This window comes from Dendrobates tinctorius, unplaced genomic scaffold (genome assembly GCF_039654945.1).
Source record: "Dendrobates tinctorius isolate UK_male_01 unplaced genomic scaffold, ASM3965494v1 ptg000167l, whole genome shotgun sequence".
NCBI lineage: Eukaryota > Metazoa > Chordata > Amphibia > Anura > Dendrobatidae > Dendrobates > Dendrobates tinctorius.
Window position 1 is genome coordinate 511,170 of NW_027361834.1, and position 17,542 is coordinate 528,711.

Genomic DNA, 17,542 nt, shown 5'->3' on the forward strand with positions numbered 1-17,542 from the left:
GGAGTCCTGGGTTCAAATCCCACCAAGGACAACAAAGTTTGTATGTTCTCCCCGTGTTTGCGTGGGTTTCCTCTGGGTTCTCCGGTTTCCTCCCACACTCCAAAGACATACTGATAGGGAATTTAAGGCCCCGTCACACTAAGCGATCTCGCTAGCGAGATAGCTGATTTTGTGACACGCCAGCGAGATCGCTGTGTGTGACTGGGATCAGCGACCGGCCCCCCTGCCGGTTATCACTGATCGTGCTTGAGCGGCCTGGGCCGTTTTTCTATCGCTGGTCTCCTGCTGCCCAGCGCGCATCGCTGCGTGTGGCAGCGAGAGACCAGCGGTCAGCGATGCTGGATGCTGGTTGCTAATGTAAATGTCGGGTATCCAGGAGCCGTGGCTCCTGGATACCCGCTGTTTACCTTGGAAACCGGCATACACGTACACGCTGGTACACGTACAGGCTGGTTTCCAAGGTAAACGTCGGGTATCCAGGAGTCACGCGGCTCCTAGATACCTGATGTTTATCTTGGAAACCAGCGTGTACGTGTACCAGCGTGTACGTGTACGCCGGTTTCCAAGGTAAACAGCGGGTATCCAGGAGTCGCGCGGCTCCTGGATACCCGACGTTTACGTTAGAAACCAGCGTCCAGGGTCGCTGGTCCTGATCGCTGGAGCTGTCTATGTGACATCTCACCAGTGATCAGCCTAACGATGTCCCAGCGATCCCATCATGTCGGATCATTGGTGGGATCACTGGGACATCGTTATGTGTAACAGTGCCTTTAGATTGTGAGCCCCATCGGGGACAGCAATGATAATGTCTGTAAAGGGCTGCGGAATATGTTAGCGCTATATAAAAGTAAAGATTATTATTATTATTTATTAATGTCCTGTGCAGGTGTCCTTGAAAACAATATCCACATTTTGCACCTAGAAAGTGATAATACTCGATACTGTGAGTGCCCCAATAATGCTTCTTAGGCAATGTGCACATGCTGCAGATTCACCTACGTTTTTTTCCGCACGGAACCGCAGGTAAAACCGCAGGTAAAGTGACCTGCGGTTTGGTCTGCAGTTTTGCCCTACGGTTTCACACCTCTACTATGTTAATGGTGTGAAACCGCTGCGGAAACCGCCAAAACAATTGACATGCTGCGGTTTGTAAACTGCAGCAAAACCGCGCGGAAAAAAACGCACCGTCAGCACAGCGTTTTTGAAAACCCATAGGGTTTCATTGTACTGTACTTGGTCTGCGGAACTGCTGCATTTCTGCGGGGTCAAAACCGCTGCGGAAACGCAGCAGAATCCGCACCGTGTGCACATAGCCTCAAGTGTTTATGCAAATTGTCTCTTCAGAGAGGAAGAGGACTAGAACGCTAGTGCCCACCTATTGGAAGTAGCAACTTGTGCCTTCTGTATTGGCAGAGCTGCTGAGCTCTGTGACTGGCTTAAGATAAAAAAAATAGTCAGCCCACCAACTTAGTCATAGTTGGTGTGCACTTCACATTGAGGCCACGCACAGAGAAAATGGCAGTAAATTGTAAGAAAATACTAATGACCAGACTCGCGCATCTTATCTGAGCTCTGTGATTGACTGCAGTGCTGTGTAATTGACATTACCACTGCAGACGGTAAACAGTTCATGCAAAGTGCTGGACCTGGGAAGGGTGAGTGACAGATGTTGTTTTTGACATAGGAACACCAATAAGAGAATGCTGAAAGGCAAGATCCTTTAAAATTGAAGGTTATGCACAATGTATTTGGCACTGCAGAAAAAAAAACCATACAATTTTATTCCCAATGATACTTTCTATAGTCCAAACATGATATAACCAGAAACCTTAGAAGATTATTCTTCTTAATACATTAGCCCTTTTGGAAAAATAAGAATAAAAAGAGTTTGAGAAAGATTGTAATATATTTCTGTTGTCTATTATCTGTAGTATATCAGTTGCAACAAGAAGCTCCAAGGCCCAGAAGAATCGTATCACCACGAGAGGTAAGTCTTCAATCATTTTATTAGGAACTTTTAAAAAATAATTGCCAAAGAGATTTGATAAAGATTTAGTATATAAATAAAACATAGGTGGACATATAGGCTTGCACATATATAGGTGCATCTGTTAATATATAGGTTTGTGGAGTGGATTGTGTAATTTTAAGTGGTTGGATAATAGTTTATTGTATACTCTTAAAATTCCCTTAATAATCACAAATGTATCAATGAAGCTGAGCGTGTTCCATAATGGTAAAAGACAGTATAAATATGTAAATGAGTAAAATAAATAAAATAAAAATGTGAAATATTTTTGTAACGACGATGTAAACCTTTGCACTGTTTTATATTGCTACTTTCAACATGCAGAATTAAGATTACTAAATAGTCTTTATTAAACATATTTTACCTTTATTACTGCTGTAGAGTTTGTAGCTTCAATGTTGGTTCTCCTGCTGCTTCTGACATAGATCCAGTATCACACTACCCATGGCCATGTTGGCTATATGTGCTCAACTTTGTCTCTTGTGACAGTTTTCACACATACTGGAGATGCTTACAAACCAAGAGCAATATAAATATATGGTGATGCGCACATGTCCATGTGTTCCAACAGACCATGTGACCCACACATAGAAATGTGTTTTTTCGGCAGCACGAATGTCAATACGTGTGCCATCCAGGTTACACATGCCAGAATAGAATGCAGACTAGAAATGACAGATGTTTAAGTGTTTGATGTGCAAAGATAGAGGATAGATAGAAAGATGTTTGTGGATATATAATTAGTGCCATGTGTGTAGTTTTCTGTATTTGTATTTAAACAAAAAAAATAATTGAAACAATTGCATGGGATCCTCATTATTTTTAACAACCAGCTAAGGGAAAGTATACAGCTGTGAACTGGTCTTTGTCTGGGAAGGGCTAAATAACCAGGGAGCTTTCCAGCCTATTAATATCAGCTCACAGCTGTCTGCTTAGGCTTTACTGGCTAAGCAGATAGCTTAGACTCTGCTTTTCTTGATTGTCCTGGTGCTTTGGCAATCGGAGTAGTGGTTTTGTGGTTGATGTCAGCTGTGTAATGTCCGATGACATCAAGCCCAGAGGTTAGTAATGTAGAGGCATCTGTCAGACACCCCCATTACTAACCTCATAGTCAAAAGAAATAAAAACATACATACATAAAAGTACTTTATTTATTAAAAAACACTGACAAATTCCCTCTTACCCATTTATTACAAAAAACAAATCCACAGTAGTCTGCCAAAGTCCATATGGAGATCCCACAAGGATCCCAGTCTTCTTTGTCCAGTCTATGGAGCCCTGTTCAGAGAACGAAGCTCCATAAAATGAAGCTGCAGCCACTGTCAGTTCTAATGGTATGTAGCGCAAAAACATGGGTGCTGTAACGAGCGGCGACATCAGTAAGTTACCGTAGTTCACAGCTGCTGAGCAACAATAACCTTACTGTCATCACAGCTCGCAGCTTGAAGCTTGAGAACTTACTTTAAAGAATCCAGCAGGAATGAAAGGGATGTTCTGGTCAACATATCAGTATGGAGAAAGGGGAGAAAACATCCAAATCTTCAGGAATGGCAGATCGTATATGCAGAGGAAAGCACAGAGTAGTCTGCATGATGGAGTATTAAAATGAAAATCACAGACACAAACTAAAGCTACATTTTTAACTCCAGGTAACAGCTAGGATATGATTTTTTTTTCCATGCTAAAGGTGTCCAAGGACTTTAATGACAGAATGTTTCTTGCTGGTTTTAGAACATTATGGTCCTCACTTTGCCACATCAAGCTTAGCTCTGACCCATTTATACTCTCAGAATACAAATTCTGATGAAAAGTAACTGGCATCTTTCTTAATGTAACATGACAGGCAGCAGTCAGTACTAATGTTGGATAACACTGGTGTTTGTTTGCAAATTGTATAAATATAAGGTAAGGTTACAATCTAAGCTTTATTAGACTGTAGTAAGTTTCTTTCTTAGACCACTGTATCAAGATGCACAGTGCAGTGCTAGACTCCCAAGGACACAGCGGGTGCTAGTGCCAGTCCTGATTATTCAGCATCTTCACAGCCACTGAACATTAATATTTCATTTTGAATAATACATTTTCATAAGCTTCTGCACTTTCCATAATTTTTCTTTACTGGTAAATGTTTTCTTTTCCAAAAGTTGTCTTCTTAATTTGTGTTTTAAAAATAAATTTTCAAGGGCTAACAAATTTTAAAACATGTATATCTTATTAGCATAAATTGTGACTTCACACTTTTAAGGGATTTTTTCTGGACATGAATATCTTTCTTAAAAGGTTTGCAATGTTAGTGCTAGGTCTTCTGGTGGTCACAAGTTATAGTTATGTCACGTATCTGCAGCAGCCAATTGGGAGCAGATGATAGGCTGCAACCTTTCAGTATTTTGTCAGAGGGGATGTCTACATTCATCAATGTGTCCCTCACTCGGCTTCCTAATTTTAGTGTTTGGGGCAGGTTTTTTCCAAACAGCTCATGTGCATCATTCCTTGTTCGACAGCTACGGCCATTAGACTTAAGTCTTCTTAATTCCCACCCATTACACCACCTAACCCTACCAGGTTCAAGAAGGTTGGGAGTTAGCATGTTACTTCTACCAACTACTGACTAATACTAGTACAGAAGAAAAAGATATTACTAATTCTGAATTCAGACACCTGTCTCTGAACCAACAGCTTCATATATGCCTACTAGGCTGTTGGGGTCTCGTAATCCTCAGTTGGTCTTGCCATTGTGGTCCTCGTACAGATTGAAGCACAGACATCTGAATTCATCCTTATTTAATTCCAAAAACTTTTAATTGAATTGTCCTTACTATGTCAGGGAATTTTGAGTTAAAGCCCTTTAGTGACAGGGGTGAATGTTATGGCCCCTTTACATTTAGCAATGCACCAGCGATCCGACCAAGATATTACCCGGTCAGGATCGCTGGTGCACCGCTAAATGGTCGCTAGTGAGCTGCCAAACAGGCAGATCTCACTGGCGATGTAGCGACGCAGCAGCGGTCGTTACTTACCTTTCACACGCAGCGATGCTGACGTTCTCCCGCCTGGGTCCACACGTCGCTCATCGGCGCCAGCAGAAAGCGCCCGACGAGAAATGGACCCGGCCGATCTCGCGCGATCAGCGACAGACAGCGGGGGAGCCGGTCGGAGGTAACTATCACACATAGCGATATCGCCAGCAATATCGCTGCTGCGTCACAAAATCGGTGACGCTTTAGCGACATTGCTAGCGATATCGCTATGTGTAAAACCCCCTTTAGTGGATACATTTTGAGTAAATAATAAATAATCTAATCACATGTAGATCAATGCAAGTGACATTGTTGGAATTTCGAGGGAAACGGTCACTTCAAGGTAAAACTAGAGGGAGACTGCAGGTGTTACTGAGGGGAGATATTCAGTACCTTGATAAAGTATTCATACCCCATGAACTTTTCCGTATTTTTTCACATGACACTCACAAACTGAAATGTTTTTTATTTGGATTTTGTGTGGTGTACTGACACAAAGTAGCAAGTATTTAAAGTGTCAAGGAAATGATATGTGGTTTTGTAAATAAAAAAATATAAATCTGAAAATTGTGATGTGCATTAGTATTGAGCTCTCCGTAAGTCAATACTTTGTAGGACCACCTTTCGCTACAATTTCTGTTGTCCGTCTTTTGGGGTATATTTCTACCAGCTTTGTACATTTAGTGGCTAGTGGCTGAATTTTTGGCTCATTCTTCTTTGCAAACTAGCTTTCGCTCAGTGAGATTAGATGGAGAAGTCTAAACAGCAATTTCAAGTCTTACCACAGATTCTCAATGGGATTTAGGTCAGGACTTAGAGTACCGTTACACTTAGCGACGCACCAGCGATCCCGACAACGATACAGCCTGGTAAGGATCGCTGGTGCGTCACCAAATGGTCGCTAGTAAGCTATCAAGCAGTCAGATTTACCCAACGACGCAGCAATGATCCAGCGATCTGTATAACAACCTCGGCGGTCGTTAGGACCTTGTCACACAGCAGCAATTCTCACGACTCCTGCCTGCGTCCATGATTTCTGAGTCGCTAACGAGGTCGCTCGTCAGTGTCAAACACAGCGATGCACGCTGGCCAGCGGGACACCAGCGATCAAAAAATGGCCCAGGACATGCAAGCACAATCAGCGACATCGCAGCGGGGGCCTGGTCGCTGCTAAGTGTCACACGTAACGACATCGCTGGCGAGGTCGCTGTTGCGTCACAAAATCGGTGACGCTTCAGCGATGTCGCTAGCGATCTCGCTATGTGAGACGGGGCCTTTACAGGGATATGTACAGTATATGCTTTGATCTAAACCATTCCATTAAGCTTATTGTTCTGCTGGAAGGTGAAACTACACCTCAGCCTCAAGTCTTTTGCAGCATCTAACAGGTTTTCCTCCAGGATTGCTTTGCATTTAGCTCCATCCATCTTCCCATGAACTGACAATTTTAGAGGGAGACTTGTACAGACAATAAGGATATTACAGAATAAACATAGCTCAGATACCAAAAGAGGTAAGGTACCTGCTCACAAGATTACAGTCTATGAGGAAATAGGAGAGACACGAAAGATAAATGGTAATAAGAGTTTGTATTGTACAGTCCAGCCATAAATATAATAAATAGGGTATCCACTGCACGCTGCATAAACCGGTCACTAGCCAGTATGTGTACAGTACAGACACAGAGGGATATTAAGCGCATGGAGAGTGTGTGATCAGATGATATGAGGATCAGGACTTTGAAGAAAATTTTGTGTGAGCAAAATGGTGATAGATGAATGAGGTGGGGCGATAGGCCAGTCTATAGAAATGCATTTTTAGGCCATGCTTAAAACTGTGGATATTGGAAATCAGTCGAATTGTCCTGGGTAGTGCTTTCCAAAGAATTGGAGCGGCATGCATGAAGTCTTACAGATGGGAATGTGAGGTTCGGATTATTGCGGATTTTAGTTTTTAGTCATTATTAGAGCAGAGGGAATGGGTATGGTGGTAGACTGAGATGAGGGAGGAGATGTAGGGTGGTGCTGAACCATGGAACTCTTTATGGGTGAGTGTGATAAGTCTATATTGAACTGTGTATCAGATGGGTAACCATTGCAACAACTGGTACAGGGTAGAGGCATCGGTGTAACGGTTGGAAAGGAATATGATCCTGGCTACTGCATTCAGGACGGATCGGAGAGGTGAGAGTTTGGTATGAAGGAGACTGATTAGTAGAGAGTTGCAATAGTCTATACGACCAAGAAGCTGTAGGAGAAATCAGCGCAAACTAGGGTCTTATCTGAGAAATATAGTAGCCTTACGCTTAGATTAATGTCACCTGTTCAGTCTGTTAAAATGGCATATAATGTAAATAGTTAGCTGCAGCAGATCCATGGGTCAGCGAGTGACCATCACACATCAAGGTAAAAGGGAATAGTGGACAAATTTCCGCAGTGCCATAAGGATTGAGATGTAGAGTTTGTCATGAATGCGATCGCGGCCGTGCCGGCTCCTCCACATTGACCGACCACGCCGACGTGGGGCGAGTGTCCCAGGTGGGGACGGAATGTGGACCCACTGGACCACAGGGGGTCCCGGGCCTACCCGGACTAGGGAAGGGTAGCGACCGGGGTCTGTGGCAGCTGAGCATGTGGACGAGGTAGCAGAACGACATGACATCGCACAACTTCAGGTATAGACAAAGTTTACTTGAACGAGACATGGTACATAAACGAAACAGTTATGCCAGGCTCCTGATTCCGCACATCAGGGAAGGGTACACGTCTCAGGATAACAGACGAAGGCAGGAGGACTTCAAGGGTTGATGCAGTCCAGGGTTGTCTGGCACGGGCTTACTAGGGCGGCCTCTTCCTCAGGCCTCAGGCGTAGTACAGGCTCAGCAGGAGAACATCAGACACCGACCTCAGACAGACTTCAGACGATGGCAGGGGTCATCACGGGTTGATGCAGTCCAGGGTCATCTGGCACGGGCATATCAGGACGGCCTCTCTCTCAGGCCTCAGGCATAGCACTGGCTCAGCAGGAGAACATCATACACATACCCAGGACAGACGTCAGACGATGGCAGGAGTCATCATGGGTTGATGCAGTCCAAGATCCTCTGGCACGGGCATACTAGGACGGCCTCTCAGGCCTTAGGCGTAGCACTGGCTCAGCAGGAGAACATCAGACACCGATCCCAGAAGGACGTCATTACTGGGTGGACCTCAGGGAATTCGCGGAACATTGGGACACAGGCAGGGCATCAGGAACACGGACTGGACATCAGGAACACGGACTGGACATCAGGAACACGGACTGGACATCAGGAACACGGACTGGACATCAGGAACACGGACTGGACATCAGGAACACAGACTGGACACCAGTACACCAGGCAGGACATCGGAACATCAGGACACCAGGCAGGACATCAGGTCTCAAGCAAGACATCAGGTCATCAGGACACCAGGCAGGACATCAGGTCTCAGGCAGGACATCAGGACTCGGATCTCAGATAGAGCATCAGCACACTGGCATCGGACTCCGGACATCTGGCAGCGATCGACAGGCTCCAGACATCAAGCTGCGGACATCAGCTCCGGACATCAGGCCGCAGTCATCAGGCTCCAGACCACTGGCAGCGATCGGCAAGCTCCGGACATCGGGCAGGGAAACAAAGGATCCGGACATCTGGCAGAGAACATCAGGCACAGCACATCTGGAAGAGGTCATCAGACACCGGACATCAGGCCCCGGATGAGAGGCCACGGTCATCAGGCTCTGGACATCAGGCAGCAACCTAGAAAGGAACCCAAGCGGTCTGGTGCAAACTCCGCCGAGTTGGACTAGAACCGGCAGGGAATTGTCCCGAATCCCCAGCTGAGCACAGTGTAGCAGAAACTCAGCGGACACACCGGACTCCTACTTCCAAGATAAACCCAGGTTAAATCACAGCAAGTCAGGTAACAAAGAGTCACAGTCACTGGGCACAGGGTTCAAGACACAGAGGGACCTCAGGAACATCACACAGAGGGCACAGTTCAGACAGGGTCAGGTAAAGGAGCAGATCCAGGATTCAGGAAACAAGATACAACATGGGCGGGCCTGGATATGCAGCCTCCAGGAAGGGTGGTCTGGGTATTTCTGCCTCCAGAGCAGGCGAAGAAAAAAGACACAATTCAGACAGGGTCAGGTGCAGGAACAGATTCAGGTTCAGGGATTCAGGAAACAAGACACAACATGGACGGGTCTGGATATTCAGCCTCCAAGAAGGGCTGTCTGGGTATTTCTGCCCCTAGAGCAGGCGGAGAAACAAGACACAATTCAGACAGGGTCAGGTGCAGGAACAGTTCCAGGATCAGGGATTCAGGAAACAAGACACAACATGGACGGGCCTGGATATGCAGCCTCCAGGAAGGGTGGTCTGGGTATTTCTACCCCCAGAGCAGGCGGACAAACAAGACACAGTTCACACAGGGACGAGGAGCAACAGCTCCCCCAGAGCGGATCACAATCAGAGCAGAAGCTGAACACACAAACTCACATGGCTAGGTTCAGGAACTCAATGCGAAGCTCTGGCCATGCCCCACAGGGCAGGGAACTTTTATATAGCAGCTGCCTCACAGCGATAGGCTGGAGCAGCAATTGTAGCACACACCCATTCCTCATAAAAGCAGGGGAGGTGTAGCCACGTGCACCCTAAGCAAAACCAGACAGAAATCAGGAATGCAAAGGACACCTGGCGAGAGCTGCAAGCCTGAACACACGTGGTAAGCCATACACAATGCAGAGGACCTATTAACCCATGGATAGCTTTCCACAGCGGCAGCCAGGGACCGCACCAGCGGGTGGTCATGCAAAGCAGCGGAGCCACGCACGCATGTACGGCTACGCAGCGGGGCAGGGAACTGAGCAGCATCCATAACGGTAACAGACAACAGTATCCCTGCAGGTTAGGAGGAGAGGAGCAAAGGGTTAATGCAGACATGCAGAGTAACGCCGGGGAAGCAAAGTACAAACACACCGGCGTTACAGAGTTTAAATAAGGTTGTGCTTTATTCTACGCGTTTCGAAGCATAGAGTTACTTCTTCAGGAAAGACCACATGTGTAACAAGACAGCAGGGGTATCATTTAAATAGGTTTAAATTTTGAATGTAGACATAAAAAAACAGAACCGTATGACAACATGTCAGAGTTCAGTTGGGTATCACATGATGTAGCACATGATATACAGAATAAAATGAAATCGAATTTAATACAATAATGTCGTTATAAATTAACCAATGTGACTATCTGTTTAATAATAGGACTCGCAATTGGAACCTTGAAAGAAAGAATAAAAAATAACATAACAAAACCATGCGTTTACCAAGGAAAAAGAAGGATTCCAATAGAAACCCATGTAAGGAGAATCCTACGGATAACTGTGTTTAAATAATAACCCTAACGAGTGAGCCATCTCATCAGAAGAAAAAAAAAAAAAAATAATTGATTTGTGTTGTTTGATTGTTCTTGTGGTGCAGCCCTTTGTATGAAATTAAATTAAATAAAACTTTATTTTTGCTTTAATAAGTTTAAAATAAATGTAAAATCTGTGTACAGAATTAATCTTTATTCATTTTGTTTAACAAAATTAAAAAACATGATACATTTTGTTTAATCTTGATTTGAAACTCTGGCTTTGAACTATGGTACCTCTAAATTAATTTATCCTGTTTTTCTATGTTATTAAACAAAATTAATAAAGATTAATAAAGGTTTTATTTCGTATAATTTTTTTCAAAAGGCTGCACCACATGAACAGTCAAACAACACAAATCAATTATTAGTTTTTTCCTTCTGATGAGATGGCTCACTCGTTAGGGACATTATTTAAACACACAGTCATCCTTAGGATTCACCTCACATGGGTTCCCATTGGAATCCTTCTTTTTCCTTAGTAAAAGCATGGTTTTGTCATGTTATTTTTTATTATTTCTTTAAAGGTTCCAATTGTGAGTTCTTTATTAAAACAGATAGTCATATTGGTTGATTTATAATGACATTATTGTATTACATTGAATTGCGTTTTATTCTGTATATCATGTGTGCTACATCATGTGATAACCAACTGAATTCTGACATGTTGTCATATGGTTTTGTTTTTTGGCGCCTACATTCAAAATTTTAATCTATTTTTTATGATACCCCTGCTGTCTTGTAAAACATGTAATCTTTCCTGAAGAAGTAACTCTAAATTTAGAAATGTGTATATTAAATCACAACGGTATTTAAACTCTACTGGGATATACATCTCAATCCTTTCGGCAGCGCAGAATTTTTCCACTAATTCCCTCTCCCTTAGTAGTCCAGATGAGAATGAGTAAGGCCTCTTTCACACGTCCGTGTCTCCGATATGTGGGGTGACAGCTTTCACACGTACTGGAGACACTTACACAAACAGACCCATTGAAGTGAAAAACGTCCCGCACACATGCACATGAATGACACACAGGGATGTCATCAGCTTGACAAGCACCGGTGCCTGAGAAGCAGCAGTACAGTTAGTGCTGTTTCCCAGCTCTGGTTGCTGAAGGCCGCTCGCATCATTCTCCCCTGCTTTGCCAGCGATGAGCGTGAGCAGGTGAGAATGATGAGAGTTGTATTCAACTGATAACATCGAAAACAGACGGCGGCTGCTGGGACTACTACTACCATCAGTCTACATCTACTGCCGCTAATAACAGTGACAGCAGGCGGTAACTGATGGGAGTATTCATAATTCGCCGACTGCACTATAAATAACTGAAAAAAACGCTGTGGGTTCCCCTAGTTTTTTGATAACCAGCCAGACAAAACTGACAGCTGAGGGCTGCAACCCTCAGCTGTCAGCTTCAGCAAGGCTGGTTGTCAAGAATAGAGGGGTCCCCACGCTGTTTTTTTTTTTTTTAAATTATTTAAATAAACTTAAAAAAAGTTGTAGGGTCCCCCCATTTTTGACAACCAGCCAAGCTAAAGCAGACAGCTGGGGCTGGGATTCTCAGGCTGATAAGAGGCCATGGATATTGACCCCCAGCCTAAAAATAGCAGCCCACAGCCTTCCAGAAAAGGCCCATCTCTTGGGTGCTCCAATTCTGATGCTTTGCCTGGCTCTTCCCACTGGCTATGTAGCGGTGACAAGTGGGTTTCATAGTTGTGGGGTTGATGTCACCTTTTTATTGTCTGGTAACATCAAGTCCACAACTAGTAATGGAAATATCAGGACGTGTGAAACTGGCCTAAGAGCTACAGTAAGAATTTTTGCAAAGTCAAAGGTAAGAAAAGGTTGAATTCTAGAGATGTTTTTGAGGTGTAGGTAACATGAGTGGGGGAGTGATCGGATGTGGGGAGTGAAGGAAAGATCTGATCAAATATGACGCCAAGGCAGCGGGCATGTTGCTGGGGAGTAATGGTAGAACAACAGACGGAAATAGCAATATCAGGCATAGGTAGGTTAGTGAAGGGAGGAAACACAAGAAGTTCAGTTTTTGACAGATTCACTTTTACATAGAAGGAGGGCATAATGTTAGAGACAACAGAAAGACAATCACTGTTATTTTGTAGAAATTCATACATGATGTCAGGAGACTATGTATAATTTAGTGCCATTAACATAGAGATTGTACTGAAATCCGAATCTACTGATTATTTGTCCAATAAGGGCAGTGTTCAAGGAGAAAAGGAAGGGGCCTAAGAAGGAACCTTGAGGAACCCCAACAGTAAGAGGAAGAGGAGAGGGAGAGCCAGCCAGCAAAATATACAAAATATACAATGAAGGACCTGTCAGAGAGGTAGCAAGAGAACCAGGAGAGAATAGTGTCCTTGAACTTGGTAGAGATGAGCATAGTGAAGAGGAGCTGGTGATCCACAATGTCAAATGCTGCAGTGAGATCCAGGAGAATTAGCAGAGAGTAGTGGCCTTTAGATTTAGCTGTTAGTAGATCATTAGAGACTTTAGTGAAGGCAGTTTCAGTACAGTGTAAAGAGTGGAAACCAGATTGTAAAGGGTCGAGAAGAGAGTTATCTGAGAGATAGCGGATCAGACGGGAGTGGACCAAGCATTCCAGGGATTAGAGATGAAGGGGTGATTAGAGACTGGTCTGTAGTTAGCAGCATAGTTCTGATAGTGGGATGTTTTTTTTTCTAAGTAATGGATGTATGCTGGTGTGTTTAAATGAGGAGGCAAAAAATATCAGATGAGAGGGAGAGATAAATTATTTAGTTAGGTGAGAGGTGACAACGGGGAAAGGGACTGAAGGAGATGTGAGGGAATAGGGTCACTGGTGGATGTAGGGCAAGAAGATTCAATGAGCCTGGTCACTTCTTCTTGTGTGACTGGTTCAAAGACAGAAAGTGAGCTAGATGCAGTGCAGGATGGAAGAGAATGCATAACATTATGGGATTGGGCAAAACTTTCCTATTGGATATGGTAATTTTTTTTTTAAATAATTGTCCAGATCATCAGCACTGCGGTCGATGGTGGGGGGCCTGCACTCTTGGAATGAGGTGAGAGTGAAAAGTGTCAAAGAGTCGTTAGGATTATTAGATAATACTTTGTTATCATCTGACTTCAGCACCTTCGTCCACATACTAGCTGTGTCCCCCACATGGATTATTTCTTTCCACTCTTCTATACAGGCCAGATTTGTGGAGTACACAACTAATCATTGTTCTGAGAATAGGTTCTCCCACCTGAGGGTGGATCTTTGCAGCTCCTGCAGAGTGACCTTGGACTTTTGACTGCATCTCTAATTAGTGTTCATATTTCTTGTGATTACAGTTTAGCTGGACAGCCATGTCTTGATAGGCTTGCAGTTGTGACATGCTCCTTCCATTTTTGGATGATGGATTGAAAAGTGCTCTGTGAGATGTTCAAAGCATGGACTATTTTTTATAACTTAACTCTGCTTTACTCTTCTCCACACCTTTATCCATGTACCTATAGTGGTGTGCCTCTCAACCTTTTTGGGCTGTGCATCTTGTCTATAAGTCTTTTCACGAGCAGGTGCAAAACAATAAGACCTTGATTACTGCTCTGCCCCCAGCTATTGAGGTCTGTTGGCACATAGCACGGTGACATAGAACCAGCTTGATTGGGTTCATCTTGTTACAGAGAAATGACTTTTACACTTTTTTGATAAAAATTATGTCACCAAGTACCCTATGTTTTTTACATGTACTTTTACTATTCCCTTAATTACGGTACTTATTGTAGGATAGTTGCTCATTGTTTTTGATTAGACTACAAGGAGGTCAATACAAATGCACATCACAATTTTTAGATTTAAATTTTTTTAAATTGGTAAATCATGAATCATTTACTTTACACTTCACAAATACTTGATACTTTGTGTTGGTAGATCACATAAAATCCCAACAAATAAATTTAAGCTTAGGCTAAGTTCACACGTAGTGGAACTCCCGCGGAAGTTACCGCGAGAATTCCGGAATTCCATTCCGCGGGAAAATCGCATTTTAAATTCCCATGATTTTCCCACAGAAAAACTAGCAATTTGCAAGTGTAATTAGCTTGCAGAATGCTAGCGTTTTCCAAGCGATCTGTAGCATCGCTTGGAGAACTGACTGACAGGTTGGTCAGACTCGTCAAACATAGTGTTTGACGAGCGTGACCAACTTTTTACTATTGAGGCTGCCTATGCGGCATCAATAGTAAAAAGATCTAATGTTAAAAATAATAAAGAAAGATAAAAAATCGGGTTATATTCACCTTCCGATGTCCCTCGCAGCGTCCCCAGGCCTTCGCGATGCTCCGGCAGGTCCCGTTCCCAGTGATGCATTGCGGCAATCACCATTGATGACGACGCGGTCTCGCGAGACCGCTACAGTATCTCGAGACAGCGACGTCAGCAAAGGTCATTATCGCAATGCGTCACTGGGAACGAGACCTGCCGCATGTATCGCTGAAGCCTGGGGACGCTGCGCGGGACGTCGGAAGGTGAATATAACCCGATTTTTTTATTTTAATTCTATTTTTTACAAGGATATGGTACCCAGAGCCCGGAGGACAGTCTCCTCTCCTCCTGACTGTGGGTACCATCCACAAATGTTCTGCTTACTTTTCGCATGGTGGGCACAGCCACATGCGGAAAGTAAGCAGAACAATGCATTCCTATGTGGGCGGAATTGCTGCGATTCCACAAAATAATGAGCTTGCTGCGTTTTTTTTCGCGATGCGATTCCGCCGCGGGAAAATCTGCAGCATTAGCACTGCATTGCGGAATCCCATAGGATTGCATGTGATGCTGTTTTTTTGCGTTTTCGCGGCAAAATCATGCGTTAAAAACCGCCGCGAAAAACCGCGACGTGTGAACACAGCCTTTTTTAAAGCGCTGTATGCATTACTATGAAAACTGTTGGATGGCACTATAGTGACTTTAGAGTGAGTTGAGGTAAGGGCACTACTTCTAATGTTGTGACTACTGTGAGAAGGCACTGCTTTGACTACTAAAGGGAGTGAGGGGAAAAATGCTATAACTAAAGAGGTTGTCCGGAACTTTGATAGCTTATCCTTACGATAATTTATCAATATCTGATTGATGGGGGTGCGACTGCCGGCACCCTCGATGATCAGCTGTTCTCAATGCTGGCAGCATCTGGATGTACTCAGTTATGGAGTTGTACGGCGCAGGTCTGCAATGGCATTATTACCGTAGCTTATTGATTCGAATAGGGGCGGATTTGTAGTACCTGTCCGCTGCCACTATTCAGTTCACAGGGCTGTGCAGCCCCGCAACTAAGCACATTCGGCAACTATCATCCAGGAATAGCTGATCGACAAGAGTGCCGTGTGTCACACCTACCGATCAGACATTGATGACATATCCTAAGAGTAGGCTATCAATGTAAATGGTCCAGATAACCTCTCTAAGGTTAAGACATGGGCGACAATGCTATGATGACTCTTTTGGGGACACTAAAGTGTGACTGCTGTGAGAGACATGATTTTTTGAGTATAAGACTGCAAACAAATTTGTTCTGACTATTGTAGGGAGAGGGATCTGCAAGAGACTGGTTGACTCTGGTGGTAGGTAGTCAATTAGACATAAAGGATGTTTTTTTATTTGTATGATTTAAATAGAACCATTTAAGAGGTCAAAAATAAATAATTGTTACTCTTATTTTATTCCTAGTGCTCCATTTTTTTTCACTTAGTACTAATTTTTATGGTCCTCATCAAGGGGGCATGTCTTTAGGCTGCTTTGCATTATTACCCTGTGAGCCACGCCCCATTAGTAATTTAGTAAAAATTAACACTAAAGAAAAAAGGCCCATACCTCTTTAACCAAATGGCTAATTTAAAAAATTGTATTAATCAGTGAAACAGCAAGTATAAAATAAAATAAAAAACCTGTAAAATTTTGACTTGGTAACAGGAACTCTTTAAATGGAAAAGTTTGTTCTTTTTTTAACTCAAATAGATTTTTATTAAGAAGAACATCACAGTATTCATAATACAGAGAAACAAACATTTTCGATTTTCCAAGATAAACCCCCACGCTTACAAACTCAACCCTCCCCCACCCCATCCCATATAGACAGCCCTTAGTATCCTATTCGCACAAACTGTACACACATATAAAATTGTATTATACAATATTATCTAGTATAACAGTATAGATAAGCTGTTAGGCGTCAGGTTTCTGCATCTGCTCTGCAGGAATCCAGAGCCTCACATTCTGCGGTCTCCTGCTTTCTGTCTACTGCAGAGAAGATTACTTTGCAGCAGACCGCTCCAGAGACTAAGTTCCTCTGTGCTCCTACTGGGCATGCTCACAAGACGATCTCCCATTGGAGATCGGGAGTCATGTGCTCAGGTCCTGCTCCAGATCTCATTGGTCCATCTCGGAGATCTGGAAGGTCCCGCACGGCTATAAAAAGTGCGCATGACCGTTTGGTCATGCGCTAGTATAGACTATACTTGCTATGTGTGAATAGTGACGGATGTATGGTTCTGGTGACTGACTCATTATAAAACCGCTTCCCTCTGATATTACGCATGTGGATAGGGAATTAGTTTAGCAGTCAGCGCCAGTCAGTGGCAAGCGTTAAGCCACTGTGCACACCGCTACGCTAGCGTCCGACATTGCGCTTGCTTTCTGGCTTTGTCGTCGAGCGGCAGTGTCCTAGGCCGCGCTGCAGTTGCAGCCCTTCTTGGCGTTCGCAGAAGCGACGCCGCACACACGGTAGGTCCAGAGGGACGCAGCTTGTCTTGGGTCCTGCTCCTGTGACCAGATACCGTGTGTGCATTTACCTGAGGCCTGTGTCAATAACAGGTTCAGCATTTTGTATGTTTTTGTTGCGGCACCTCTGTGTGTGAACAGAGCCTGCTCTGCGCACTTCGGGTGAAGTTGAACCCGTGCGCATCATACCGCCATGTTGCTCCTCTGTCATTACCTAGCAGCGGTGTAACACCTACGGCACGGTGGACCCCGAGCGGCAAACACACTTTATTATTTATTTTTATTTAGTGCG

The 17,542-nt window shown here is 43.9% G+C and overlaps 1 protein-coding gene across 4 annotated transcripts in view; it reads left to right on the plus strand.

Annotated features, from left to right (window-relative positions):
* CHN2 (chimerin 2) overlaps positions 1-17,542 on the plus strand; it is a 438,164-nt gene that overhangs the window by 201,683 nt on the left and 218,939 nt on the right. For all 4 annotated transcript variants that reach the window (XM_073550704.1, XM_073550703.1, XM_073550706.1 and 1 more), the window contains exon 3: positions 1,932-1,987. In XM_073550704.1, coding sequence (XP_073406805.1) covers positions 1,932-1,987 — 56 coding nt within the window. The remainder of the gene's footprint in view (positions 1-1,931; positions 1,988-17,542) is intronic.